This window comes from Ammodytes marinus (assembly GCF_949987685.1).
Source record: "Ammodytes marinus genome assembly, chromosome: 10".
NCBI lineage: Eukaryota > Metazoa > Chordata > Actinopteri > Uranoscopiformes > Ammodytidae > Ammodytes > Ammodytes marinus.
This window is the reverse complement of record NC_137214.1, coordinates 5504901-5532581: the sequence shown is the minus strand read 5'-3', so window position 1 is coordinate 5532581 and position 27681 is coordinate 5504901. Positions and strand designations below refer to the sequence as shown.

Genomic DNA, 27681 nt, shown 5'->3' with positions numbered 1-27681 from the left:
TTAAAGAGCGAGGATTGCCCAAGATAGATTATTCTAGAGACTAAAAAACCTGTAGCCACAGCACTCACTTATCAGTCAACTGGGGGGGAGCTACACGGACATTATGTGGGTCTCCATCAACTGAGACTTGATTTTTTTTCTCGAATATCGACCCAAAATCTGAGAGAAAGAGAGAGAGAGAGAGGGTCATGGAGAGACTTCAGTCTGACTTGGACTGCTGAGGTATGTCCGTCACTGGGGATTTCCAATGATTTGTTTTAGCTAATTATTCGTGTTGTTGTTTTGTTTCGAATTTGACAAATGCTCTGGATTCCTGTGCATGATTTTGAGTTCAAGAGAGTATGGCTTAAGGTGAGACACTGCAGGCACAACACGTCGTTTTCTAAAGCCACTGGTAAATTTTGAGATTTTTTGGCCATTTTTCTTTTCTTCTTTCATACTAGAATAACTTAAAGATCCAAAATGTACCTTAAGGTCTTTATTTGACCAAATCTTGTCTGTTGGCATCTGTACATTTGTCCTATACAACCATCTATAAAGGCCATTATCTCAACATTAGTTTTTTTTTTAAATACTCTGAACCAAAAATCTCAACTTCTGAAGCACTTACATCAACTTAAGTTTCTGTTATCATTCTTAGCACCATTCTGAAGGTTATTTCTAAAGGGTTTGTCAATATGTTGTTAATTGGCAGATTTATGATACATTTTCTTCTGAAGAACAGGCCAAAAATGTACTTTTAAGACATGTACATAGTATTCTTTTTAAATTATAAATTGAAAATGGCTTTTTAGTAAATACTTTGGACAGTAAAATTTAGTAAACATGAAAAAAAGATGTGAACTCTGGCTTTATCCAACATCTAGGTTTTAAAATTGTTTAAAGGAATGCAGATTTATGCCAAATTAGTAAGATTTTGCCAAATATGCATATTTAATCAAACATTTCAGAATTTTCTTTAATACGAAAGAAGATAATTGTTTTAATTGTCAATAATCCACTGGCAAAGTTCCATGATGACATATATAAATGTAAACCCAATTCCCAATTCGCCTGCAGTGTCTTTCCTTAATAATAAACATACCAGATAACAGTGTACATGAACAATTGCCATTAAATAGGAGCAATGATGGAACTTGATTCCATGCCACTGCTTGGATACCTGACACATAAATACCGTTGACACAACATTTTCATCACAAAAACAAACCTGTGTGTTTTTCTTCCATTCACACTCATGCTGGGAAGCTTGTTGCCATGGTCACTGATTACAAATGTTAGAAACAGTGTGTCAGTGTTGTGTTGTGCCCTGCAGGTATTCCGCCACTTTATTAATGCGATGAGACACAATGGGCAGCCTTAAGGACGAGATGAGAGGTCTCCGAGAGGACCGCGCGCCTTTTGAGAAGATGGCAGAGGATGGAGAGCTTCCGGGGGGCTCAGACGGCAGCACTGTGCCTGTGCCTGAAGCACCTCACATGGACACAAGCGAAGACATAACTCCTGGGGATTATCAGCCACAACTTCACACTAATGCCATCTACATTGAAGACAGCGACAAGGATCCACCATCCAAAGATGAGGTGCCTTCAGGAAGGGCTGCCGACAACGCAGACCGATCAGACTCAACAGAAGTAAAAGACTCTAAACAAACTGATGCCATCCCTCCGACAGAACAGCCCACAACGGCTACTGACGACGATGATACGACAACGTCTACTGAGTTCCTGAGAGGTGGAGGTGGAGGAGGAGAAGTTCAGGAGAAAGCCATAGCTGGTCATGACGACAGAGTAAAACAGGCAGAGATAGTGAACATCTCGGTGCCAGTGCCGTCCACTCCGGGCCCCTTCAGCCCACTGTCCCCTGCCCCTATTGGCCAGCACCACATGCGCACACAGGTCAGCCTGGAGGTGGTCCAGTGTTGCTCGGCGGCCACCAGTCCCATGACCCCTCCACAGGGGGGCCAGGCCTTCACCTTCCCCAGCAGCTCTCTGGGTCAATGTGGAGCCTCGTTGGGCAGTGACACTAAAGACGCCGGGCTCCAGGTGGGTCTGCGAACCGAGTGCTGCTCCGTGGCCACTTCTCCAATGACCCCCAAGACGCCATCCGCCACAGCCTTCCCAGAGCTGGTCGGGGGGGAGATTTTCCTTGTGACAAAAAGTCCAGCGGAGGTTGCGTCGGATAAAAGTGGAGCTTTGAAATGCACCGCATCAAGCATATCCACAGAGAGCTGCCCCTCCACCGGGCTAAACGTTTCCCCAGTAACTCTGGAGGATAGTAGGCCTAATCAGCAAGGCAAGCAGCAGAGGATGGGAAGTATGGATCAAGACATTACAATCCTGGTGACCCTCCATGGCAACAGTGAAGAGGAGGAAGAGAAGGCTGAGTCATCCCCGTGTCCCACAGGGCCAGAGATGGTCCAGATAGAATGTGACGAAATCAAGACAAATACCAGAGATGCCAAGAAGAAGGATGGCAAAGAAATGATCTTCACGCAAACTGTTGCTCCTGCAAATGCACAGGAGACCTCTGGAACAACCCCCCAAACAAACACAAGTGATGAATCCTCCATTTCAGCGGACAAAGACGACACAGGGGAAGACTTGAGAAACATTTCCGTGACAAAGCCTCCCAGCATCCCACAGTCCCCAGCTCCATTCGGCTGCCACAACATGCGCACGCAGGTCAGCCTGGAGGTAGTGCACTGTCAGTCTGTGGCCACAAGCCCCATGACCCCTCCACAAGGGGACCAGGCCTTCTGCTTCCCCTCTAGCTCTCTGGGTCAATGTGGAGCTACAGAGACTAAAGACGCCCAGATGCAGGCAGGTGAACAGGTGGAGTTTCGCTCAGTCGCTACGGCGCCGATGACCCCAAGAACGCCCACCGCCACAACCTTCCCCGAGGTCAGAGAGGAAGCTAGTAGGGGAGAAAGGGGTAAGTCGAGCCAGTGGGTAAGATCATGAGCCACGCCCCTGTATCTAGGTCCAACTATTATTTTAGTGATCATGTGACCACATATTAAGAAGCTGTGGTTCACATTAAACAAGTCATCCTGGACTCAAGCACATGGAGAGACTGGTAAGAAAACCAGAACTCCCCAAAAAAATTGGGGAAAAAAAAGTTATGCAAAGTGATTTGATTATGTTATTAAAGTTATCAGTCTTGTATCTTAAGTAAAAGAGATACGTTTTGGACATTATGTCATGTTAATTAACGTCAGTGTAAGCAACAAAACAAGCCCATAAACCTAGCATGATTGTGGATTTGAGCCACTGTATTTCACAGTTTTGTCAAATTGAATGTTGTGGGGTAAAAGGTGCTAGGGATGTTTGGGTTGAAGTTGATGGCCAATAGTTCAGAGTCAGTCACTGTTGGCCAAACACATCTACGCTTACACACTCACCAATACACTATGTGTGTCACTGTTACAAGTTTATGAAAATGTTACAATGTTTTTGAAATAAAAACATTATTGTTGAATAATTAATTTAAGCTACACACGACATACATTTACACATACACAGGTTTGCCTTTTATGAAGTAGTTTTGTTTAATTTTATATAAACATTGGCAATATAAACCACTCTGGTCTCAATTTACTCAGTCCCCATGATAATTTTACCCAATATTACCTAGCAGCATTAATGGAGCACTGCAGTTTTGGGCACCCCACTTTTGCGCCAGAGCGCCTAACTATTGTGTAAATAGTAACTTTTGCTTGCTACAAATCAACTTTAAAGCTATAGTGCGTAACTGTTTCAAATGAATGCATGTTGGTTACATTCAAGCTGTCGCCAAAGCAGTTGGCACTAAGTTGATTAAGCCGCTCGGCTCCACAAAACACTTTCGATATTTCTCAGTATGGGAGCGTTTACAAACTGTTGTCGCACCCCGACACTGGCGCAAGAGTTCAGAAAAATCCCAAGAAGCGTCCCAGAAATGTTTCAGTCGTTTATTCTACTGCTAAGAAAAAACCTGGACGTACAGCAGAAGGTAATAAATTCCTGCGCGATCACCGAAGGCTTACCTAATGTAGATTTGCAGACAGTGTTGTTGTAATTACTCAGAGTTCCTCACAGGGGCAGCAGAAGTTACGCACACTAGCTTTAAATCTTCCTTGAAATCATCCAATTCATGGTGGCTCATGGTTACCCCGTTCTCCCCTACAGAGGAGAAGATTTCGGAAGAAGAGGGTAAGAAGAAGGTGCAGCTGGTGGAGGACAAAGAGGAAGTAGTTGAAGAGAAGGAGGAGAACGTCAGCGGAGAGAAGGAGTCGGAGGCAGCTGGAGAGGACAGGGAGGAGGGAGGGAGCGGTGTGGAGAAAGGAGAGGAGGAGGAGGAGCCTCTGCAGGAGGTGAGCTGGGATGAGAAGGGCATGACGTGGGAGGTTTATGGCGCGGTGGTGGAGGTGACCGTGCTGGGCTCGGCCATCCAGAAACACCTGGAGAAACAGGTGGAGAAGCAGAAGAAGCCCTCCATGCCTCCCCCTCCTCCGCTCAGCCTCTTGGCCACGCCTCCGGCCTCAGAGGGGGGGAGCAGCTCAGATAAGGGCTCAGGGCAGGGTAAGGGTTTGGGCTTGGGTAAAGGCCGGGCGGGCAGGAGGGGGGAGCAGAACGAGGAGGCCAGCCGGCGCAGGAGGAACCCCTTCCGTCTGCTGATGGAGAACATGCAGCAGCCACACTGTTGCTCCAGAGCTCACAGCGCAGAGTGACGTCACAATGGAGAAGAATACAACAGGTGGTTGGTAACTCACACAACAGCCAATAGACTTGTGTTAGAGCTCGAAATGTAATAACAATCTATAATGTAATAAAAAAAATATCATTATGAGACACAAATGTAATGACTGGTTGATAATGTTACAAAATGCTGTGCCCGTGACATACTATCTTTTTGCCTATAATCTTTTTGTGTTGACACTTTGAGCCTTGAATAACATTTAAACTATCGAAAGAATGTTTTTTTAATGATACTACACTCTCCATTAAAGCAATAAGCCCTTTAATCCATGAATCAATAACTCACTATAATTGTAATATAATGATGACGCCATTAGGAGAAAAATATTTTGCTCGCTCCATAATGTAATGAGTGACCCAATATGCCATAAATTGTTACGTTATGCTCTCTTTTGTTAGGGTTAGGGTAAGGGTCAGGGTTATCCACCAGTTTTTACATTTTGGGTTTTATTACATTTCTTCTATTACATTATGGGCCGTTTTTACAATTTCGGGTCTTTACAGAAGTGGCAGTGATGTACCCGCATTTACTTCAGATTTATTTCAGCGTTACGTCGTCTTCAAGGTGTGAGAGGCAAAACCCCCTTCTCCCACGTGACAAAAAAGCACAAAAGCATTTGATATCACCGAGCGTTCCTAGCTGACAATTGGCCCTACAAGATGGACAGATGAATTCTTTGTTGTTGTTGTTGTTGTTGTTTTTTTATTGCCTCCATGTTTGGACAAAGGTGATGTATCAATGTAATCGTAAACTCCATTCAATCCAATCCAGTCCAGTGTAGGTGTTGATGCTTTTATGTCTTTCATTCACCTCGGACAATATGAAGCAATGATGACAATCCCTCTCCTGGCTGCATTGGAGATGAACACAGCTGCAACTCAGAGAAAAATGATAGCAGAGTGATTGTTTTTTTGATTGGGATTTATGACGTTGGTATGAGTCACTACAATGTGGATATCATTTGTAATGGAGTTTAAAGTATGGGAGTTTAAATTGGCTTATATGATGATCTGTTTGTGAGATGAGTGCCCACCATTGCTACAGGCCTTTGCAGTGGTGTGTTTTTTTAAATCTGTATTCAAACCAGGGTATTTAACCTGTTGGCAAGGTCATATCAGAGGTTTTTTTTAGCATTTTCCGCTCCATGCACCTTAGAGAGTCTGTGCACACAACTGGACCTGTGTATGTCTTATATACTGCTTTCAGATTTGGCACGTTTTGACTTGTTTGTATTGTGAGAAGTATGGAAATGTACTAATGACGCGCACAATCTTTTGAGAAAGGCAATTGCTCCTTAAATTAGCTGTTTTTTTTTTATTTATTACTTCTTAACTGTATTTCAACGCCCTGATTGGGGATTCCGCTGTACATTATGATATGACGCTTCTTTTTAAATGTGTTTAAATGCTGTGGTCGGTAAAGTGTCAGTGTCGGTGTTCATACATTCGCCTACATAGAGGTTAGGATCAAATCCACGTTGGGAGAAATTGATTTTATTCACAGATTGCACATTGTATGATACATTCGTTTAGATAAATTTCTAAACTTCTCCTTTGTAGGCCGTCACAGAGTCACAGTGCATGGGGTTTTAAAATCAGCAACAACCCATCTCAATCCCAAAGCAAACACAGACAAATGAAACATAAGGTTAAACCTTTTGGCAGACTTGCAGTCATACATAAACATTTCTATTATACATTGTGTAATATTTTGTTTTATTCTTTTTGGATTTTCCTCCTAGTAGCATCAGCTGCAACAGAAATTTGCATCGTGTGTTGACACAATTTATAATTTACAATTTATTAACAGATTATTTCAAAGCTAACAAAGCAGTTTTTTTTTAACCGTTGCTTAATACTGTATATTAACAAGAATAAAGTGATTCACATGTGCAACAATTAATGCCTCTGTTTGCTTTTCCCCAATACAAACTATCACAGTTTGGGAAATATGTTTTGTTTTGTGCTGTCTTGTCATGAGTTGGGTGAGAAGGTTAATGTCACTTTCATATGTTTGCTCTGCCCAAAAATGTCAAGGTTTTTGTACGGATAAAACAATCAAGATGGAGCTTGTTTAGGAGGCTGGCAAGCTGTTTTTAAACTTTGAGCAGAACCAGGGTAGCTTTTTGTTTCTGTTTCCAATCGTAAGTTGCATCAATTTTCCCATTATAACTCTTCTTACTTGCATATTTCCCAAAGCATGTCGACAGTTGGAAAAAAATTAAACAGTTCTCAATTAAATAATGAAACCGAGTTCCACGATATCAATATACTACATCAGATATTTACTATGTGATATATTGTTTACAGTCTTTCACTCAGAAACATCACCCATTTTCATGAAGCTTTTTAAAAAAAAATTCTTGAATGGAATGTTTGGAGAAATAAAAGCTAAATCATCCCTTTTGGTGCCATGCATGTTGTGCACATATATCCATAACACATAACTATTGGTTAGAGCGGAAGGCTGTTTGAAGAGCAGGGCATTTATACCACACCATTGATATGTTTGACAATTAGCAATTTGATCTGATTACAGAGAAAGCAACACGATTCCACCTATGGTTCGGGGTCTCTCCTGCCATTGTTTCCATCACAGGTCGTAGGTAGTGCTGAATGCAGGGTTACTGAAGCCCGAGTCGAGATCTTTGGAGCCTTTCTTCTGTCCCCGTCCGGCCAAGGCTGCACCCAGAGGCTCAATGTACTCTGGAGGCCCGCTGTCCTGGTCCTCTTCCTGGATCATCATCTAATGGAGGAACAGACAGGCTTTTTGAGATCAGGCCATATAACTATTAAAGCTCACATAATGCTCTTTTTTCAGTTTGTAAAATTGTAATTTGGGTTTTTTATTAGAAACTGTTTTCATGGTGTGGTGTCCAAAAGAAACGTTATATTTCTACAAGCGTCCTTGGGTTACTTGAAAGGCGCTATAGAAAACTAAGATATTATTAATAGAATTATGATCACAGTGCCATTGCTGAATCTCCTCTTTTCAGCCTCTGTAATGCATATTGCATTATAGGCAACCTTTAAGAACGAATGCAGATTTACTTAGGAATGTGAACTCACCATCTTATTGGTTGTTTCCTTTGGAGCCATTATCATGTCATCGCCGCAGTCCAGGGAGTTGAGGCTTTAGTGGGAAAAATAAAAACAAGGGAATCAAAGCAATAATGCAGAATTGACTATTTCAGAAAGAGTGTTTTTTTCTCCCACTCAACCATCAATAGGTTTTCTGTTGAAATAAGGGTCGCATGCCAGCAGTTGAGAGCCGAAAAAGCCAGTTCTCCATTGCGCCACGCCATTACATAGAGTGAGCACACTGTGACAACATGTTAAGCTGGAAGAGAGCCCAGTTTATTAGGCAGCAGTGTGCTGCAGCAGAGCGGAGGGTGAGGTGGTGTGTGTGTCACTGCCTGTGTCACCACCTTTTCAAACTGTGGCGACAGGGGCACATCAACAGATGGTGGAGAGGCTAGACGTCACGGAGAGATGCTTTGCCTTTTTTACCTGACTTTGTCCACATCCGAGCTCTCCTCGTCCAGGTCCAGCACCAGGGTTGTGTCTATGTGGAGGTTGAGGACAGGATTGGCCCTGTTATGGAAGAAAAAGGCAAAGGCAGTCAAAGATATGCCTTATATTTCCATTCATTTTCTTTTTGTGACAAGGTTTTTTTGGACATTTTAGCCACGGGAGGAAAGACACTGTTCAAGATTGACAATAATTATCCCAAAAAATATTTAAAAATATATATTATATATACACACATACACATACATGCATACATACATACAGTACATATACCCTACATGCATATTCGTTCATTCATTGACTGTTACTTCTCACCCCTCCATGGTGTACTTGTTGGTTCCAGGCACCACCGGCCCACTCTTCTGGTTGTCAGAATTCACCATGGATGCAGAGTTCATAGCTTTAGCTGCCTTCAGCTTCCTCTTGTAGCTGTAAGAGTGAGGGGAGGGGGTTGATTAGCAAATAGACACAGTATCTCTCATAGATGTGTTTCCATGACTGATGCTTTGGAAACTGGTATAAAGTGTTTCTTTATTGGGATAAACTGTGTGATTAAAGGCGGAGTCAGCAATCCTAGAGAATAACGCTTGTTGTCCAAATCACTTGTTTGTCAAAATCAGTGAATATCTCCTCACGGTCCCTCTACCTGTACATACTGTGTGTGTGCTAGAGAAAAAGATACCCAGTTGTAATTCACAGCCCCGGCTCTATAGGGCATGTTGCTAGCGATGGTGGGCCGCCTTTATTTACATATAAATGTACAGAGCCTAGGCTGGGTATTACGTAAGACTGGATTTTTTTTGGGTAGCGGAGGATTGTGAGTATATATTTACCTATTTGAGACCAAAAAAAAACATTATTTTGACAACAAGCTTTCTCCGGAATCGCGGACTACACATTTAGTAGTGAATGGTCCTGTCCGATTCTAACTCTGACCCGAAGGCCCTGCCTTACTTTCTGCGAGTGCACATCAGCGAGGTGGTGAGGACAGCCAGCACGATGACCAGGCCTCCCACCATCCCCAGCAGAACGTACTTCACCGGGTCTGTTTCTTGCTCGTTCACCGGAGCGCTTCCCTGCAAAAACAAGTCAGAAATAAAAATTACTTTTGGTATATTGAGGAGGATATTGTTTTAGCCTCTGGACCTAAGCTTTCAGTTAGATTGACATGTTTTTTTTAAACTTTATTTAGTTATTATTACCATAGTAACACAAAAGAGAAAACAAAACAAAGACATTCCACACGACACTTGTGTCTCTACTTAGGTAGACACAACAAATATAATCCATATGTACTTACCCTCCATCATCTGCAGCTTAAAATGATTCAGTCGGATTAATTGCTATTTTTAGTTTATTTTTAAAACTAATCTCACTTGTAATCTGTGAGTGTGTGTGCGTGCATGCGTGCGTGCGTGCGTGCGTGCGTGCGTGCGTGCATGCGTGTGTGTGTGTGTGTGTGTATGTGTGTGACTGTGTGTTAGCCGCGAGTATAAGTATGTAGGTTTCTCAGAGACACAGATACTGAACCAGGAAATATGCCAGTCTCTTCTCGACTGCCGTAATCCGTAACAGCCCAAAATGTAATAAAGAAAAGAAAAGAAAACTCAAAATGTAATAACTGGTCGACGATGAAACAAAATGCTGAGCCCTTAATAACAATAAATATAAATATATATATACAGTTTATTTATTTAAAAAAATCTATTCACGTGGCTGTAAATAACAGAGCAGGAAATCAAAGAGATGTAAAATATGCTGCTGTGAACTGTGAACAGCAGTAGTACTAGCAGTAGATTTGCTTCTTGCTATGATTTAAAGTTACTTGGAGATCATTTTCAGGGACTTACTGTCCTGTTTAAAAGAAAATCTCTTCCAGTGCAGTGTTAAATGATGCATCAGCAGCAGTGTGGAAAACTATTCCTAAGGAAAATCACAAGGGGCGTGCAAAGATGCTGGTGATAGGAAGGATAATGTAACCTGAAGTAAATGTAACATGACAGAGAGGAGACCCGTTCAGACATCAACACCAAAACTGATCCTATACTTACAATGTTCTACAATATCTATATATATATATATATATGTATACATTATATATAATTAATAAAAAATAATTATTATTATTATGACGGGAAGCTTAATTAAAATGAGTTACGGACAAGGGGTTGGATTAAATAAGTGTAAACTTCTTCCCACTCCTTTTTGAACATGTTGTTACAATTATCAAGTATTTGTCATTCATGTCTCTAGTTATGCTTTCTGTTTTGTGTAACATCATTATTTTCTGTATGATTTTCAGTTTTTTTTTCATGTTCGAAATAAATTTCAATCAAATCAAATCAAATCAAATCAAATTAATACTTACGATGTTCTTGAGGCCAAGTTGTCCCAGTACAAGATAATGTTCAGGTTCAGACAGCATCCTTTCCACCTGAATAGAGGTGAGAGCCGTCCCGTTGGAGTAGACAAAATAAGCCACGATGATAGTGTTCCCCGAAGCCCTGAGAGAAGAAAAATACCACTTACTGTATGTACACACTTCAAATAATCAACCTAAATGTACTGTTTTAAAAGTGAGACGCTGCAGGCAAAAACATTGTTGTTTCAATCACTGGTCAATTCTGACTTTTCATATTAGTATAAATAAAAGGTCCAAAATGTACATTAAGGTTTTTAGTTGACTAAACCGGCAATATTTTCTTTTTTTCAATATTCTGAAACAACATTTTCTAAAGCACTTACATCAACAATACTTTCCAAAATAATTATTAGCAACGTTCTGAAGATTATCACAGAAGGATTTGTCAATAGGTTGTTAATTGTCCAATTTATGATACATTTTGTTCTTAAAAACATGCGTTCCTAAGACTAGTACATAGTGATTTTCTGATTTATAAAATTTAAAAAAGGCTGTATCCAAAATATGTTCTGTTAAAACTTTGGACAATGATAGGTTGTATAAAATTAAATAAAGATTTTAACTCTGGCTTTATCCAACATCTAGATTTTAGATTTTTAACCCTTATGCCCCGCTAGTGGAATTCTGTGTATCTGGGGTTGCATTTTTGAGATAATTTTGGCTGTGATTGTCCCCAAGCCATAAAATTTGGTAAGGAGGTGTGTTTTACAATGAAGTTTTGATATCCTGAGTTTCATCCATTTCCACTTCATTTTGACTGTGTGAGATGTTTTTGTTACACTGGGACCGCTAACTACGCGGTTTGTACCATTGACTTCCATTATAACGACATTTTTTGACACCCCCCTTAAAATTAAAGGGAAAAATATTTTTGACTGTAATTTCCCATTTCTCTGTAGTAAACTTGATAAGGTTATGTAAAAATAAGGTCAATAAAAAAAATGCCCCGTTTTAGCCCCCCCCCCTGACCTCTATGGTGACCCTTTACAACAAATTGGCATCCTTGTGTAATTCATGGCTGCAAACCAGTTAAAAAAATTAAAAAATACAATAAAATAGTTTTGATGTGTAGTTAGTGAACACATCTTTTAGTCAGAATGGTTGAAGTTAAAAAAAAAATCCAGGAGTGTGTCTGTGTGTACTCAAATCAAATACACTGAAATCCTTGTCTAAAAAGATGCCATTTCGTAAACTCATAGAAAGCCATAAAACCAGTATTTTTGATTCCTTGGCCATGCCAAGATAAAATCAGAATTTATATAATGTTGTGCATTCATTTTGAAGGTAAGGCATCACATTTTAGGTTTTAACTATTATCTAGTTGATTTATGAATTTCATATGGTGTATTACTGGGGGAAAACTTGCCTCATGACACAAATCTGAAAAAAAATAGGATTTTTCATAATTTAAAAAAATTTCAGGAATACTGGCCACTGCGACAACAAATCTAAAGAAAAATGTCAAATGTGTTTGAATATGGATGGGAGGGACTGTTGTCTGCATGTCCATGACAAAATAAGATTGTGTGTGTATGTGTGTGTGTGTGGGGGGGTGTGTGTGTTTGCATGTGTCATACGATATTAGGGCTGCAAATCTGTACCCCTTGTAATTTCTCTCCTCTCATACACACACACAAGCACACTTTCACACACACACATGCACTTACACATGCACACACACACACGCACACAGACACATACACACACACTCACACACTAAAAAAAAAAAAAAAAGCTGTTATTTTGTAGTTTTAGTGAGTGGTTTTCATCATAAAAATTCATATTTTGATGATAAAAGAGGTGATAAAATGGGTAAATTTTACTATTCTCTTTCATTTTACCCAATTGCATTGTGTTTTCTGCAGTAATATGGGAAATCAGAGGCAAAAAAATTTTTTCACTTTAATTTAAAGGCGGGTTGCCAAAAAGTTTTCTTATAATGCAAGTCAATGGTAGAAATCTAACTTTTTTTATTCAATTTGACATTATTCAAAAAGTAATAATGCCCCAAATATAATTTTCTCACCTATCATTCAGATGGGTGAGCCGGTGATACTAATAATAATCAAAGTTAAAAAAAATATTTGAATATTGAATTTTAGTGTATTTTTCAAAAAAGCGGTTGGTGGTATATGATCGAAACTGGCATCTAAAGGGTTAATTTTTAATTGTGATTAATTAAATCACAACATGAATTGAATAACAACCCCTTCATGAAACGAATGGAAAAAAAAATTGTGAAAAAATATTGATCTTTCATCATTTTAATGCAGTTTAAAGGTCAAAATACACAAAATGTACGAAGCGGTCCCAGTGTAACTTTTTTATTCAATCTGACATTAAACAAAAAGTAATAATGCACCAAATATAATTTTCTCACCTATCATTCAGATGGATGAGCCGGTGTTACTAATAATAATCAAAGTTAAAAAAAATATTTGAATATTGAATTTTAGTGTATTTTTCAAAAAAGCGGTTGGTGGTATATGATCGAAACTGGCATCTAAAGGGTTAATTTTTAATTGTGATTAATTAAATCACAACATGAATTGAATAACAACCCCTTCATGAAAAAAATGGAAAAAAAAATTGTGAAAAAATATTGATCTTTCATCATTTTAATGCAGTTTAAAGGTCAAAATACACAAAATGTACGAAGCGGTCCCAGTGTAACTTTTTTTTAACGGGGCATAAGGGATGCAAATTGACACATAATTACTTAGATATTGCCACATTTGCATATTGATTCAAACATTTCTTAAAAATTGTCATACAAAAGAAAAATCGTTTTGCCAGTAACCAGCTAGCAAGATTTTGATGAGGTTTAAGTCTAAAACTGAAATCAGCGTATGTGTTCCTGCAGTTATGATTTACAGTCCTCAGCTATGTATCCTCAGCAATAGGGTTGTTTACAGTGACACTGGCGCCACCTAGTGGACAACATTCCATGTGTGCAAGTGAAAAGCTAAGGATTATTTTCTATCCACCCCAGCCAATAACATATCTGTATCCTTTCTTACTGTATCATTTGTAATTGATGAATGTTGATTTAAATGGAGGGGTGAGAAAAAGAAACTCACCTGGATGCTGAGGCTGTGTCAGGCCGGATTGCAACGATTTCAACAGCGGTCCTGGTAGCAGCAGTGAGAGCCCTGGAAATGTAGAGATCGGAGAAAATACCAAGTCAAATCTCTGACAGCAAATTCCAACTTTACTAAAACAAGTTTTTAAAATGAATGAGCAATTGAGAGTGGAGAAGTGCATACCTGAGGATTTCATTGAGGTTTTTTTCCACCTCGGCCTCAGAAGATGTGAATTCAAGTTCCACTTTATACGACTCGTCTACTGTGAAAATCTGCAAAAATAATCAATCAGGAGAGCAGAGGTATTCACACACAGGTCTGGGGGGTTCACCATGGGGTCGTGAAGGTACAGCCATCTGCATTAATTTACCATGCGTTCAAAATCACATACTCTTTCTTTTTTCTGTTTTACATACCACATCTGACCATAAAAATAATCTAGTTTGGGTGCAGTAGGCATACACTTGGGACATACTTTTACTTATTTATTTCATCATAACATTGCGCCTTGAGCTTGCCTCTTGCTTTTATATCCGTTGCATCCCTGTTTCTTTTCATATGGGTTGCGTTCCGAATCGCATACTCTTTCTTTGTTCTATTCTACATACTACATCCGACGATAAAAATAATCTAGTTAGGATGCAGTAGGCATACTATTGGGACATACTTAACTCTCTTATTTCATCATAACATTGCGCCTTGATCTTGCCTCTTGCTTTTATATCCGTCGCATCCCCGTTTGTTTTCATATGGAGGCTTCGTCGATGTGACGTCACTTCACGTGCGCACTGGATTGTGGGTCAGAATTGCCCAAATAGGATGCAGTTTTCAACACTAACAATCTTGGCCGCATGAAGTAGGACATCCGGGTACTTCTAACCATCCTAATTCTGGCCACAAGAATCGGGAAATCCTAAATCTTTTTTCTACATACTATATAGTAGAAAGTATGCGATTCGGAACGCAACCATAGTTGCTCCGTCAATGTGACATCACTTCCGGTGTGCACTGGATTGTGGGTCAGAATCGCCCAAATTGCATGCTGTTTTCAACACTAAAAAATTTTTCCGGATGTAGTTGACATTCGGGTATTTCTAACCATACTAAATCTGGCCACAAGAATCGGGAAATCCTAAATCTTTTTTCTACCATACTAAATAGTAGATAGTATGGGTATTGGAATGCAGCCTCTGTCTCTCACTCACCTCCAGTACGGTGCTGGTGGAGAGGTCGCCGGTGTCCGTGGCAGTGACCGTGACCAAATACTTCCCCTTCAGTGTTATGTCCAGACCCTCTGTAGTTCTGTGGAGAGAGGGGGGATCATGAGGGCAGCCATATAGACAGATGTCTACACGTATGAGCCAACAGTAGCCCTCATTCATAGATATTGATATATACTGTAGATATATAGTAGATAGATGAATACTTTATTTAAATAATTCAATTAAACCTTGAGTTAATACAGTTAATTGTAATATAAATAAGAAATACAAAATTATTTAAATATTTATGCAATTATAGCTTGCAGTAAGAGAAATAAAAACTGGCATTGACATCTATTGAAATACAAAATAAAGCCTTGCAAAGGAGAAATAAGAACCGTTTTTGACAACAATACAGCAGTGCCTGGATGTAACAAGTGCAAATAGAGACTAATTGAACAAATTAAAATCCCGCCTCAGTCCGTCAGTGTGTTTGCTTTGTCAGTGGAGCAGGCCTGGGACAGCAGCCTTCACCTGAACAGGCTTCTTTGGCTGCAGCAGTTTGTAGTTGTATGTACTGTATATCTCATTGTGGTCATTTTGCGTCTCTTTGTAATGATGTAATGGATGACTTTGTACTCACTGAATAATGCCGACATAAATGTCCTTTTGCTGTGTGGTGACGGCCTCAAACAGCGTCCTCATGTTACTTGTGTGGTTGTTGGCGTCTTCAAATTGGACCGCTGTTACCTTAAACTCAATCTGCCTATTTATTCCAGAGTCACGGTCCGAAGCCTTGAGAGAGCAGCAGCAGATTATACAAGTGAGAATGTGTCCACACACACACACACATCATGATGTCACATATCTCATTAACACGCTGGAATCATGTCGGTGATTTGTTTTTTTTTCACATTCATACTCACAGTGACTCCCGCAACCGATGTTCCCTTACTTGCACTTTCTGACACCACAACTAGAGTCCAAGCAAAGGGAAATCTGTATTATTAAACTTTTCCATGAAAAAACGAAGATCTGGAGAGATTATCGGAACTAGTTTCTGTGAAACTAAATTGTGCTCTTTGGTGGGGGTGGGGGGTTAGACAGATCCAGTTAAAATCAAGAAAAAATTTCACTTTCAAACACTTTCAAACTTTATCATGTTGACAAAACAAAAAATGACACAATTCAGCCCACTGACTCAGGCGCATTAGCTCAAGAAGAGCCCACAAATACTGCCCAGAATTCCTCAGGGGGGGCGACATAAGTTACACACTACATCATAAAACAGATTTTCCAGTTTTTAAGGGCTCATGTTTCAACAAAAAAAAATTGCTGCTCTATATCAAATTTTCTTACAATTATATAATCTCAGATATAAACTCACCAAACACAGAATCTGAGTAGATGAATTCTGGAGCGTTGTCATTGATGTCTTCAATGTTGATCACCATTACTCCTGAAACCATTCAACAGGAAAAGGATGTAAAGTGACATGCAATGGGTGTTCATTTGACAATGTCATGATTTTACTACTTAAAGGAGAAGTAAGTGTTATGGTCCTTTTAGCTAACTTCCTGTCAGTGATTGTTGTTAGCAGTCCCCTCCCTCGTCCCTACGTCACCACCACATGAACACACAGCTGCCTTCAACAGATAGTGCCATGATGGAGAGCAGCAAGTCATCATTCATGAGCACATAGACCCGCCTCTTTATAGCGCTCTGTCTCCTGATTGGATAAAAAACTAGCGGGATACTCAACATTTTATCTGGCAACTACTGCAAAGCTGAATGACTGGAATAGCTGTTACGTGAACTGTGCATACTGTTTAAGTGTTTGTTGTATGAAAAATAGAGTGATTCAACACGCATATTCACAAGAAAATATCACTTACTTCACCTTTAATTTGACTATTAATGCTTTGAATATCTGTGAAGGGACCCAGTGCTGACCTATTGTGACACTGTCGTTCTCTCCTTTCTCTGTGAACTCATCCACCACCTGAGCCTCTACCAGCACCTGGTCACACTCCTCGTAGTCCACCGGGTTGGCAGGGTCCACGAACACTGTCCCGTTGGGCTCCAGGATGAAGCTGGAGCAGGTTGTTAAGGAGCCGTTGCATCTGCATTTCATGGATTCCAGCTTGTAGACCAGGGAGTGGTTTCCATCCTTGTCCTGGCCTAAGAAGCTCCCGATGGCCCCACTGACCACCGTGTTCTCCTTGACAGACACTGGTTCGATGGGATTGAACTCCGGCCTCTCGTCGTTCACATCCAACACCTCCACCTCCACCGTCACCACGGCTTTCTTCTGCCCCAGGTCGGTGGCCTCCAGGCGCAGGATGAAGTTCTTGCGTGCGCTCTCGTAGTCCAGCTCGATGTCCGGGTCCACCGTGATGTTCCCCCGGTAGAGGCCCGGCTCGCCAGCCTCCGCAAAGGTACGGACGATGAAGCTACCGAAGCTCCCGTCCAGGATGCTGAAGGAAATGCGGTTGAATTCAGTGGTCTGGTCCAGGTCCTCGGCCAAAACCGAGCCCACAAACGCACCTGGTTGGTTGGATGGTTGGAGAGAAATTACAATCACAATACAGCCACACAGTCTATCGCAGTGGTGTGAAGAGTATAGCTACAAACCATACTTCATTGAGGGTAGAGATTAAGGTTCTCGAAAACCAAAGAGGACTTGTGTGATCTCTCTTGTCTTCAAATTTAAAGGTGCACTATGTAATTTTGGGTGTGTCGGATATAATTAAAGGATTAAGGATCCCTGGAACACTGTTTTAAGTAAGAAAGCTACCTGAAAAGTTACTGTTTCACTGCCCTTGTTTAGAGCAGCAGGACCAAAAGTTTAGTTTAGCCGTTGCATCTGCATTTTCATGGACCTATTCTAGTCTTACGTTTGGTTCGAGGGGCCTCAAGATCATTTTGTTTTGATTTATGATGATGTAATTATTCAATACTTAGAATAAAATTAATTGTTAACTGTTGTAAACTAACTGCACGCACTTCAAATGGAAACGAATCCCCCTCCTCTGAAACTGAACAGTGCACCTTTAAACTCAAGTTTGTGGGAATCTCTGCACTGTATAATATATCCTTCACCACAACACAATGCATCAAAACAAAGCATGGCAACACATAACTGATCATCAGAATGGAGAAATACAATTTCACAGTAGTGAACACCGAAAGGGCTTTGCAAAAAAAAATTATAGCAATACTGACCTTTTTCCCCTTCTTTAACCGAGAACTTGTAAGAGGAGGCTTCAAATTGTGGTTCGTTGTCATTGATATCCTGGGATGCATCAGAGAGGAAAACATTGACAGTGAGTATCCCCGTAGAAACACAGCCACCCAGGCATTATTTGCGACAAACTGCTGGAGCTTTACCTCTACATTGATGATAACTGATACAACGGAGGACCTTGGCGGATTGCCCTTGTCTGTAGCGGTCACATTGAGTTCAATCTTCCCATCCAGCTCTGGGTCCAGGGCCTCGCGATCAAGCACCCCACGGTTTGTTAACACACCGGTGTTTGGGTCGATGGTGAAGTTATCGCTGTACTCGCTCGGTTCGATTGCAAACACTATTTGGCTGTTTACTGTATCCGAGTCGTCTGCATCAGTAGCCTGGCAAGATGAGACACATCAGAAGAAAAATGGTTTTAAAGCGAGACACTGACTGCAGGCAAAGAAATAGTTTTTTGAAGCCCTGGTCAATTTTGAGAATGTCTTCTTTCATACTAATATAGATTAAAGGTCCAAAATGTACATTAAGGTGTGTATTTGACTGATGGTTGGTTGTCTGTTTGCATCTGTATATTTCTCCTATAAAACCATCTTTAACGGCCATTATCTCAACATCAGTTTGTTTTTTTCAATACTGTGAACCAAAAATCTCAACTTCTAAAGCACTGATGTCACGAGGCAGAAGTTACATTTAATGTGTAGCATGCATTTATATCTTTATTGATTTTATTTCTTTACTTTAACCTAGGTGGCGTTGTCGGCAATTACTTTTTTAGTTATTTAACCTTTTAAATTGGTTCATCTTAACTCTAAAATCACACGTCGGTACCATCATCGGTACATTTGGCGTTGTCTGCTGGAACATTCCTTGAGCAGAGTTAAAACCAAGGTTTTATTTGTTTGTGTTTTTTCTTGTATTTATTTTTTACTTTGAATTAATTAAATGCAAGTCCTGACTGAGGTGTCCAGGGACTGCTACCATTTAAGAACGGGGGGATGTCACAAGGCATAAGTCCATTTGAAGGTTGTAGTATGCTCTTATTTGGGATTTGGATTTATATTGCTATTTATATATTATAGTGTTTCAAGTATTTGCTGTGTTTGTATCCACAGTTTTACTGCATGCTTTTATTTTGAAACAGTTGGTGTACATTTTTAACTCTGCTCACCCCTGATTTTAAGAACCTGTGTTGTTGTTTGGGTCCTAGGCTCTTTTAACCTACTGTAGGGGGCGTTGTCGGGCTTATCTACTCTTTTAATTAGTTACTTTTTATCTCTACCACTTTGAATCATACATTAACTAAACTTTCCATCATCATTCTTAGCACTTTTTAAAGGTTATTAAAGGAGGGTTTGTTCGTATGTTGTCAGGTGTCTGATTTATGATAACATTTGTTCTTAGAAATAATTTTTAAGACCTGTACACAGTATTTCTCTATTCATAAAATGAAAACAGGCGTGTTTCCTAAGTAGGTTCTGTAAAAACATTTGACACTCACATGTTGTAAAAATTAAATACGTATTGAAACTCTGGCTTTATCCAACATCTTTGGTTTTTAAAGAGATGCAAATGTACCGCATAATTAGTTCAAAATTGCCATATTTCACATTTATTCACACCTTTCTGGACAAATGTGGATTCCAAAAGACAATTTGTTTTGATGTACATAATCAACTGGCAAGGTTTCATGAGGAAATCTATATGTTAAAAATGTTACCCTATTCAGTGCAGTGTCTCACCGTAACGTGCATTTCTATTGTAATACGTCTACAATGTTGCAGAGTATGTGAACACCAAAAAAAAAATATATACTGTATATGTTGAAAATCTCAGTCCAAAACAATGGTCATCTTTCTCCCTCTCTTCTGTATTGATTTCCATTAGGTTTGTGTGTACACATTACAGCATCAACATCTATGAGAGGGAAATAGGAATAGGAATAAACAGTATATCTTGTTCTAGCTTCACAGTTACCTCTATCTTCAGTGTAAGCTTTCCACCCTCTTTAACAAAGGCCAGGTAGGAGTCTCTGTTCATGAGCGGAGGGTGGTCATTGATGTCAGTCACAGTGATCTCCAGGACTGTGGAGCCGGGCTTGCCGTCGGAGTCTCTGGCCTGCAGTGTGGCTGAATACAGGGACCTTACCTCGCGGTCCAATATCGTTTGGTTTTTCACATAAACTATGCCCGCATGGGGCTCCACATCGAAATACGGTAGTCTGGAAAACAGATACAGACAGTTTAGTGGCGTTGTTATCAGTTAACCTGACAGCAAATGGTACACAATGGGCTGCATTCAAATAACGAGAAAAAAATGCAATTCAGTTCAAGCGTAGACATACATGCTGTCTGGGAGTAGGCTGTAAATGATATTGTTTTGATCCATCGTGTCAGGATCCACTGCCTGGAAGAAAAATAAACAACGTGTTTGCCTTTCAAGAGTTTATTCAACGTCACCTATTATGCCAAATGCACTTTTTCATGTTTTTTCAACGTTAATATGGGTTCCCCGGTGTGACTGGAGACTCCCAAAGTATGAGACAAAACATCCCTCTGTCCCACTCTCCACCTCCACTTTTCTAAAAACCTGTGTTCAAAAATCCCAGTCAGATTTATCTCCCCGTATGATGTCATAAGGCGAAAAACCACGCCCCCTCATTTACCAACCTAACTTAGCACTTCTACTTCTGATAAGCCACACCTCCAGATACCCCTGAAGCTAACTGGCAGGTAGATTCACACTGGTTGTTAGATTCAGGGCAGATCAGAGCAAACTAGGCTTTATAGAATGCTAGTATTAAAAAGAGAGGCTCTACAACGTAGTGTTTCAGGCAGAGGCTGAAAAGAGGAGATTAAGCAATGGCACTGTGAGGAATGTAAATGTTTTTTAGGACACTACTCCATGAAAACAGTTTCTAGTAGAAACCCAAATTACAATTTCGAACCTGACAATGAGCATAATATGTGACCTTTAAATGCAAGCTCAAACCGCCAAAGAGGGAATCCAGACAATAAAGGACTTACAGTAATGTTGGCCACTACTGTCCCAGCAGGAGAGTGCTCGGACACATTCAATTTATACGTGTTCTGTGGGAACGTGGGGCTGTTGTCATTGATGTCCTTGATGTTAATAGTTACTGTAGCAGTGGACTGAAAACTGTTCATGTCTTGATCCATGGCAATCACCTGCACGCAACAAAAGCACAGGAAACACCTTTAGAGTGGCTATAAATCACAAACTTGAAAAGCAAAAGATAAAAATGGGTCATTATCACAGACTTGTGGGCCTCTTTTGAACTGTTCTTACCATTACTACCATTTGCTGTATATTTTCAAAGTCCAATTTATCGGACTGCTTGACCAGAAGCTGAACGATGCTTTGTGACACGGTGAAGTCAGGTTGCACAGAAAACACATCCTTGTGAAGTCCTTCCAGGATTAGTTTTGTGTTTGAAGACTGTGAAAAGTCAAGAAAGATATTTCATACTTGACTGCATTTAAGAGATATAGAGATTCAGTATTTTTGAAGAGGGATTGTATGGGGTACTTAGGCATAGTTAGTTTGTTAGGCATAGTTAGTGTGTTATTTTGGGAGATGGGGGTTATTGCAGTCATTTTAAGGAGTTTTAGTAAGGCGTCACAGCAGAAGTTAGCATTGTACTGTTTCAGAGGGGGCAAGCAGAAAAACGTTTTTCTCCCACATCTATAAATGCTTACATAACACCTAAATATCTGTTCAATTGTACGCTTAACTGAGATTTTTCAGCCCTTTTGTTTTCTTGTGTATCTTTTTGCAGTAGCTCTGAGTTGAGAGGCTGATTGGTGGAGTGAGACAAAAATAAACAGCTGTCAGGCGGCAAACTAAAGCTTTAAAATAATCTCAGTTAACTTTACAATTGAAGGGATATTTAGGTTCTAGGTTGGCACTAATATATGTGCAGTAAAAAAACTTTTTCTTCTGGCCCCCTCTGCAACAGCACAATGCTGACTTCTCCTACAGCAACGTCTCCCACAAACTCCTTATATATGCAGCGCTGACAGCCATCTCCATGCAATAACTATGCACAAGTACTTCATAAAACCCCACTTCAGAAATACTAAACTTTCCCTTTAATGTTGCTGGGAGTTTTTTTTTTCTATAATTATGCATTCATTACAGGAAAACCGTTTCTTTTCTTACCTTGTCCAGATCTCTGACCGTCATGTTGATGGAAATAGAGGCCAGTGAGTGCTCATCCACCTCCCCTGTGAAGTGACTAGCGTTCACACAGACTCCTGAGTCTCCACACTGGAGAAACTCTGGCTTGTTGTCATTGAGGTCTACGATGTTGATCTGCACAGTAGCTATGGTACTGGCCTCTTCCCCGTGGATGTTTTCTTTAGACTCAGTGGCCTAGAAGTGAGCAAAATACAATAATTTATGCAAAAGAAAGGCTCTTCTTCATTTGATAACGTTCTCGAGACCTGAAGAGGACTTGTTTGTTTTGTCTTGTTTTAAAATGTAAAGGTGCACTTGTGTAACTTTGGGTGTGTCAGAGGAATTACAATGTTTCTAAGGTGTACTCTTAAAACTGAATTAATTAACTTTCCTCTCAAGCAATGTGGCTCCCTGAAACACTGTTTGAAGTTAGAAAGCTTCCTGAAAAGTTAGTTTCACTGTTGTTGCTAGCTGTTTTCAGTATTTATGCTAAGCTAGCGTAAATACATATTGTTCTTCTAACCCACACTTTTGCTGAAAGGAAAATGCTTAACTATTTATTTAAATGGTTGTGTTCAAACTAAAATGTTATGGAAATTGTAAAATTGTCCCCATGGAACATTATTATGTGCTATGTAGGTAATTAGCCATTAGTTGGTCAATTTTACTGCATAGCTTGTCACACTTATAGCTATATATTACTGATATACAGTTTATAGTATTGTGTAGCTACTGAGAACATCTCCAAAATCAGACACGAGATACACATGACATGATAGAAGGTCGGACAACAAACAAACCAACTGTACCTTCACAGTCAGGGTTACAGTGTCGCCAATAACTTCTCTGTCAATTAGTGACGACACAGATATGATGCCTCCATCGCTTGATATGTTGAACAGGCCTTCTGCTGTGGAATCTGTCAAACAATGTGGATAAGACAAAAAAAGAGCCAGACAGCCATTTATTTTTGTTTTCTTGTGTCCCTTGAATAGTCTGCAGTATCTCTGAGTTGAGAGAAATCTCAGTTTAGTGTACAATTGAACATATTTTTAGGTTTGAGGTTAGCACTTATATATCCGGAGGAAATTATTTTTTCTTCTGGCCCCATCTGCAACAATACAAGGCTGACTTCTGCTACAGCAAAGTCTCCCCCAAACTCCATGAACTGACTGTGCTGACCTCCATGTCCACAAGCAACACACTAACTATGCCTTTGTACCCCATACAACCCCACTTCAAAAATACTATACTAGGGAACCATCCCTTTAATGACAAACAATAATTGGTCTAACTTTTTATTTTTAAGTTAATGAGACTCACTTTCAATGGAATAGATGATTTCATCATTGACTCCAGTGTCCTGGTCCAAAGCACTTACTGTTAACACAGGCGTGCCCTGGCAAAGAGAGAAAAAAAAGGATTTCCTAAAACTGGAAATGGTTTCCTTATTTACAGCAGATTTGCATTATATCACATCAAGAGGAACTGCTTTATCGGGTTACACACATATGCATTCAAACCATGGGCTTAAACAGGGACAGGAAGCTAAGTAAATGTCTAATGTAAATGTTGATTTTTACTGAATGGTGGAACTCACTGGACAACATATTGAGAGTAAAATCATACTTACCCTTTTGACAATTGAAATGAGTCCAGTGAATGTACGTTTCCCAATGCAACACTTATAAGACCTATCAGCACTCACCACATCAGAATTCTCTGGGACGCTCCCGACGTAGGGAACACCAAGGAACCGTGGGTCGAGGTCTGCGATGTCCAGAACCGTAATGAAGGAATAGACGATGCTTGAGAAGTACTTAGTTTCATTAAAATGACAACGGCCTCCACCATCCTGTTTACGGGACACACAAAGATGTTGTATGTTTCTTTCCTGTGAAGCACCCTTTTTAAGATAAGCAGAGTAGGCCTTTCGTTGTTTGGTTTTGTTGCTGAGTTAGTGAGTAGTTGGGCCTAGTTTTGTTATATTTGTTTTTATTTGTTTGGTAACTATAGAGTCATTTAACACGTTTATTAACAAGAAAATATTGTTTACTTCTTAAAGCTGGGGTATATGATTTCTGATTGTTCAAAGTGAACATGAGCGGTACACTTTGACCAATCAGAGCGAGGCTCCGATTAAAAAAAAAATAATCCGATTCTCTGTTCTTATTGGCTGTTGGGACTTTCCATTCACTTTGGCACCAACGTTGTCGGTGTAGAGTGTGTCAGGGAGGGACCATAGGGGAGGGACCAAAGAGAACAAGTGGAGCGGTTGAGGTATTTGGATTCGAATCTCTATCCCAACTGCTATTTTCTCCCCAAATCATACACCCCAGCTCTAAGTGAACTGACCTATATATCCTAGTTTTTCGTTTAGTTAAGAGTTTACTTTATTTTGAAACCTTTTTTACTAATTTTTTGAATCACTTTGTTAGAAAATAAATCACTAAAAATTGGAAGAAAACTGTGTTTTGGAGTGCGTATATCAAACACCACATGTTCCGGATGCATCGCTTCACCTCGGGTGCCGTGACAGGCAGTTATTACGTTATCTGCCAATATTACATAGTTGGTTGGCTGCTACACTGACTTTATGCATGTTCAAATTCCTACATAGGGGAGAACGAGGTGATGTGAGACATATCTAAGTAATGGAATACATTTTTGGTCATGTGAGCATTATGTTTTCAAGCCCCTCCCATTTCCCCTTGGCCATAAAAGAGAGGACATCATGGTTCTGTTGTAATCATGTTTTTTTGCACGTAAAAGTAAATTTTCTTGCTGTCAACTTAACAAGGAAACTAGTTCGAATAAGAAACAGAACATGCGGGCCAGAGGTGGCGGTTGAATGGTTAAAGGGGTGTGAGCAAGGGCATGGTTTGGCAGATATGTATGTGGGGGACAGGAGAGTGACATTTAACATCAATGGACTCTAAGTAATATGTATTTTTTCAAATGAATGATCCCAATAAAACAATGCAGAAGAATATAAATCAAAGACTCAAAAGATGGAAAATGACAGCTGGTTCTGATTATCCTTTGCACTGACCCCCAGACACTAGCAAGCTCTAAGGGTCCTGTGTTCGGACCCCCAGACTGTGTTTTAATCTAACTGGTTCTATCTGTCATTTGAATGTTAATTCAATTAATAAAACATTATGAATGATATGTTGTATTTGATTAGAGTTACTTTCAAGTGTGTTCATTTTACTGATAAATCATTTTAGCTCGCTTAGAGGGGAGCAAATGTAAAACGTGTCTCACTTAACCCCACTCTCCCCAATTGAAATTTCAAATAATGTTTTACCAATAGTTCCACTTCTCCTTAATCATTAATAGAACCATTAGGGGAAAGTTGCAAAAGCTCAACTCATGTTGTAGCATCATACTTACCGATGCATTAATCTTCAGCCTATAGAAAGAGCTCAATCCAGTGTAATTCAGAGGTCCATCTAATGTGACCTTGCCAGTTGTGTCTGAGATGCTAAACAAACTGCCACCCGATTCTGGAGTAACCTATAAAATACAGTGTACATAGTGCTTCAGTTAAGTCCATGCAACATCAGAATATAATCTAAATCAATGACATGATTTACAAAATAAACTTACTTCGTCAATGCTGTATTTGACAACACCGCCACTTGAAGTGTCTGCATCAGTGGCATTCACCTTGAAAAGAGTGGTACCTACGGTGGTATTCTGATGAATACGACGAGGATAATAAACAAGGGTGAATTTCCTTTTTAATTAAACACGAAAATGTTCCTCAGCGTTTACAACTGTGTAAAGCCAATTCTGACATCATGGTGGAATAAATGATCAATTTTGATCAACAAAAGCATTGAATATACTAACAACATAACATGCTGGAGTAGAGCAAACCATTAACTAATAAAAAGGTTAAGAGAATTAATAATGTCAGTTTATGTTCGACTTACTTCTGGGATACTACGGTCATATGAAGGCTCGACAAATATGGGTTTGTTGTCGTTGGTCTCTAATAATATTAGAGTCATTCGTTTCAGTACGATCTAAAATACATAACATGGTGCACTCATTGAATATGATGAACAAACGCATATGAAATAGAGGATTAGCGCAAACAAAAAAAATCACTTACGGGGTTGACACTATCAGAGACACCAACCTCGAGCTCCATTACATTATTATTATTCTAGAATAAAAAAAGGGGAAAAAAACAGTTCAATTTGATAAAACACATAAACCCAGAGGTCACATTGAAAAGTGTAGATAACTGAAGGGTGCCTACTTCCATCACATCATACCTCTCTATCTAGTGGCCTAGAGACTGATACGCTCCCATTGTTTGTATTAACTTGGAAGAACCCGGCGTTGGGCCCAGATATTGAATAGGTCAACGGGTCATTGTCTGCATCTGTCGCATTTATGGTAAACGCAATGGTACCTGGGAAAACAACATCAGTGGAACATATAGTATATACATCTCTCAGGTAGAATGTCACAAAGGTGAAATAAAGACAGATTTCAATATTTATACCCATACATACCCACTGGGGTGTCTTCACACACACTAACAACAGAGCCAGATTCGATTTGAGGTTCGGTATTTGCTGTAGAAAGAAACAGTTGTTAAGTAGTTATACAAAAACAAAATGACAAACTTGCAACAAAAAAAATGAAGTGGATGCTCACCATTAGTTAAGCTGATAAGGCACAACAGGCCCAACACAATTATACTTCCTTTGGAGCCCTCCATCTCTGCAAATAAAAAGAAAGAGACATTTAATAAGTAGAGCTGGTACAATTGGTCAAATAATTGATTAGTCAATCTACGCATAAATAGTTGGTAACTATTTTAAGAATCGATTCATCGTCACTTATCAAGCGACAAAACTATAAGATCAACAATTAATGGATTGTGCGTGCTTATAGCCCCACGATTTGCTGAGAATCTGCCCCATGTTGTTGTCGTATCAACAATTTTAAAATCTGAATTTATCTCAATCTCAATTCAATATCATTTAAAATCTCAAGCTTTTAAGAGACTGAGAAAAAGAGAGAAAGAGAGAGAGACAGAGAGAAATTATGCAGATATAATACAAGTGTCAATGGCGGTAAATAGCACCACTTTAACTGCCTGTGACAATTAGCATTGGTTGTTGCGAATTAGATGGTATTTTCAACAAGGCTCATTTGCATAGGAAGGGGGAATTCTGCACTGAAATTTGTAATATTCACTTATTTACAGACGTGTAAATGGGACAGGCGCACT

General features: G+C 39.7%; 2 protein-coding genes across 2 annotated transcripts; one reads left to right on the top strand and one right to left on the bottom strand.

Moving 5' to 3' along the window:
- Positions 1–1349: 1349 nt before the first annotated feature.
- On the top strand, positions 1350–4711 carry gprin1 (G protein regulated inducer of neurite outgrowth 1; the record flags this gene model as incomplete). Its single annotated transcript, XM_080035992.1, has 3 exons — positions 1350–2934; positions 4170–4279; positions 4325–4711. 3 exons carry the CDS (start codon positions 1350–1352, stop codon positions 4709–4711), a joined length of 2082 nt encoding a protein of 693 aa, XP_079892118.1.
- Positions 4712–7332: 2621 nt separating this feature from the next.
- cdhr2 (cadherin related family member 2) lies at positions 7333–27165 on the bottom strand (the record flags this gene model as incomplete). The annotated part of the gene is made up of 27 exons (XM_080035991.1): positions 7333–7485; positions 7809–7872; positions 8250–8333; positions 8586–8699; positions 9225–9346; positions 10639–10774; positions 13773–13844; positions 13959–14047; positions 14981–15077; positions 15621–15772; positions 15904–15953; positions 16365–16436; positions 16931–17524; positions 18203–18272; positions 18368–18607; positions 20202–20445; positions 20569–20630; positions 21251–21412; positions 21534–21683; positions 22407–22619; positions 23234–23343; positions 23748–23823; positions 24133–24279; positions 25821–25943; positions 26037–26126; positions 26765–26853; positions 27102–27165. 27 exons carry the CDS (start codon positions 27163–27165, stop codon positions 7333–7335), a joined length of 3639 nt encoding a protein of 1212 aa, XP_079892117.1.
- Positions 27166–27681: the final 516 nt, after the last annotated feature.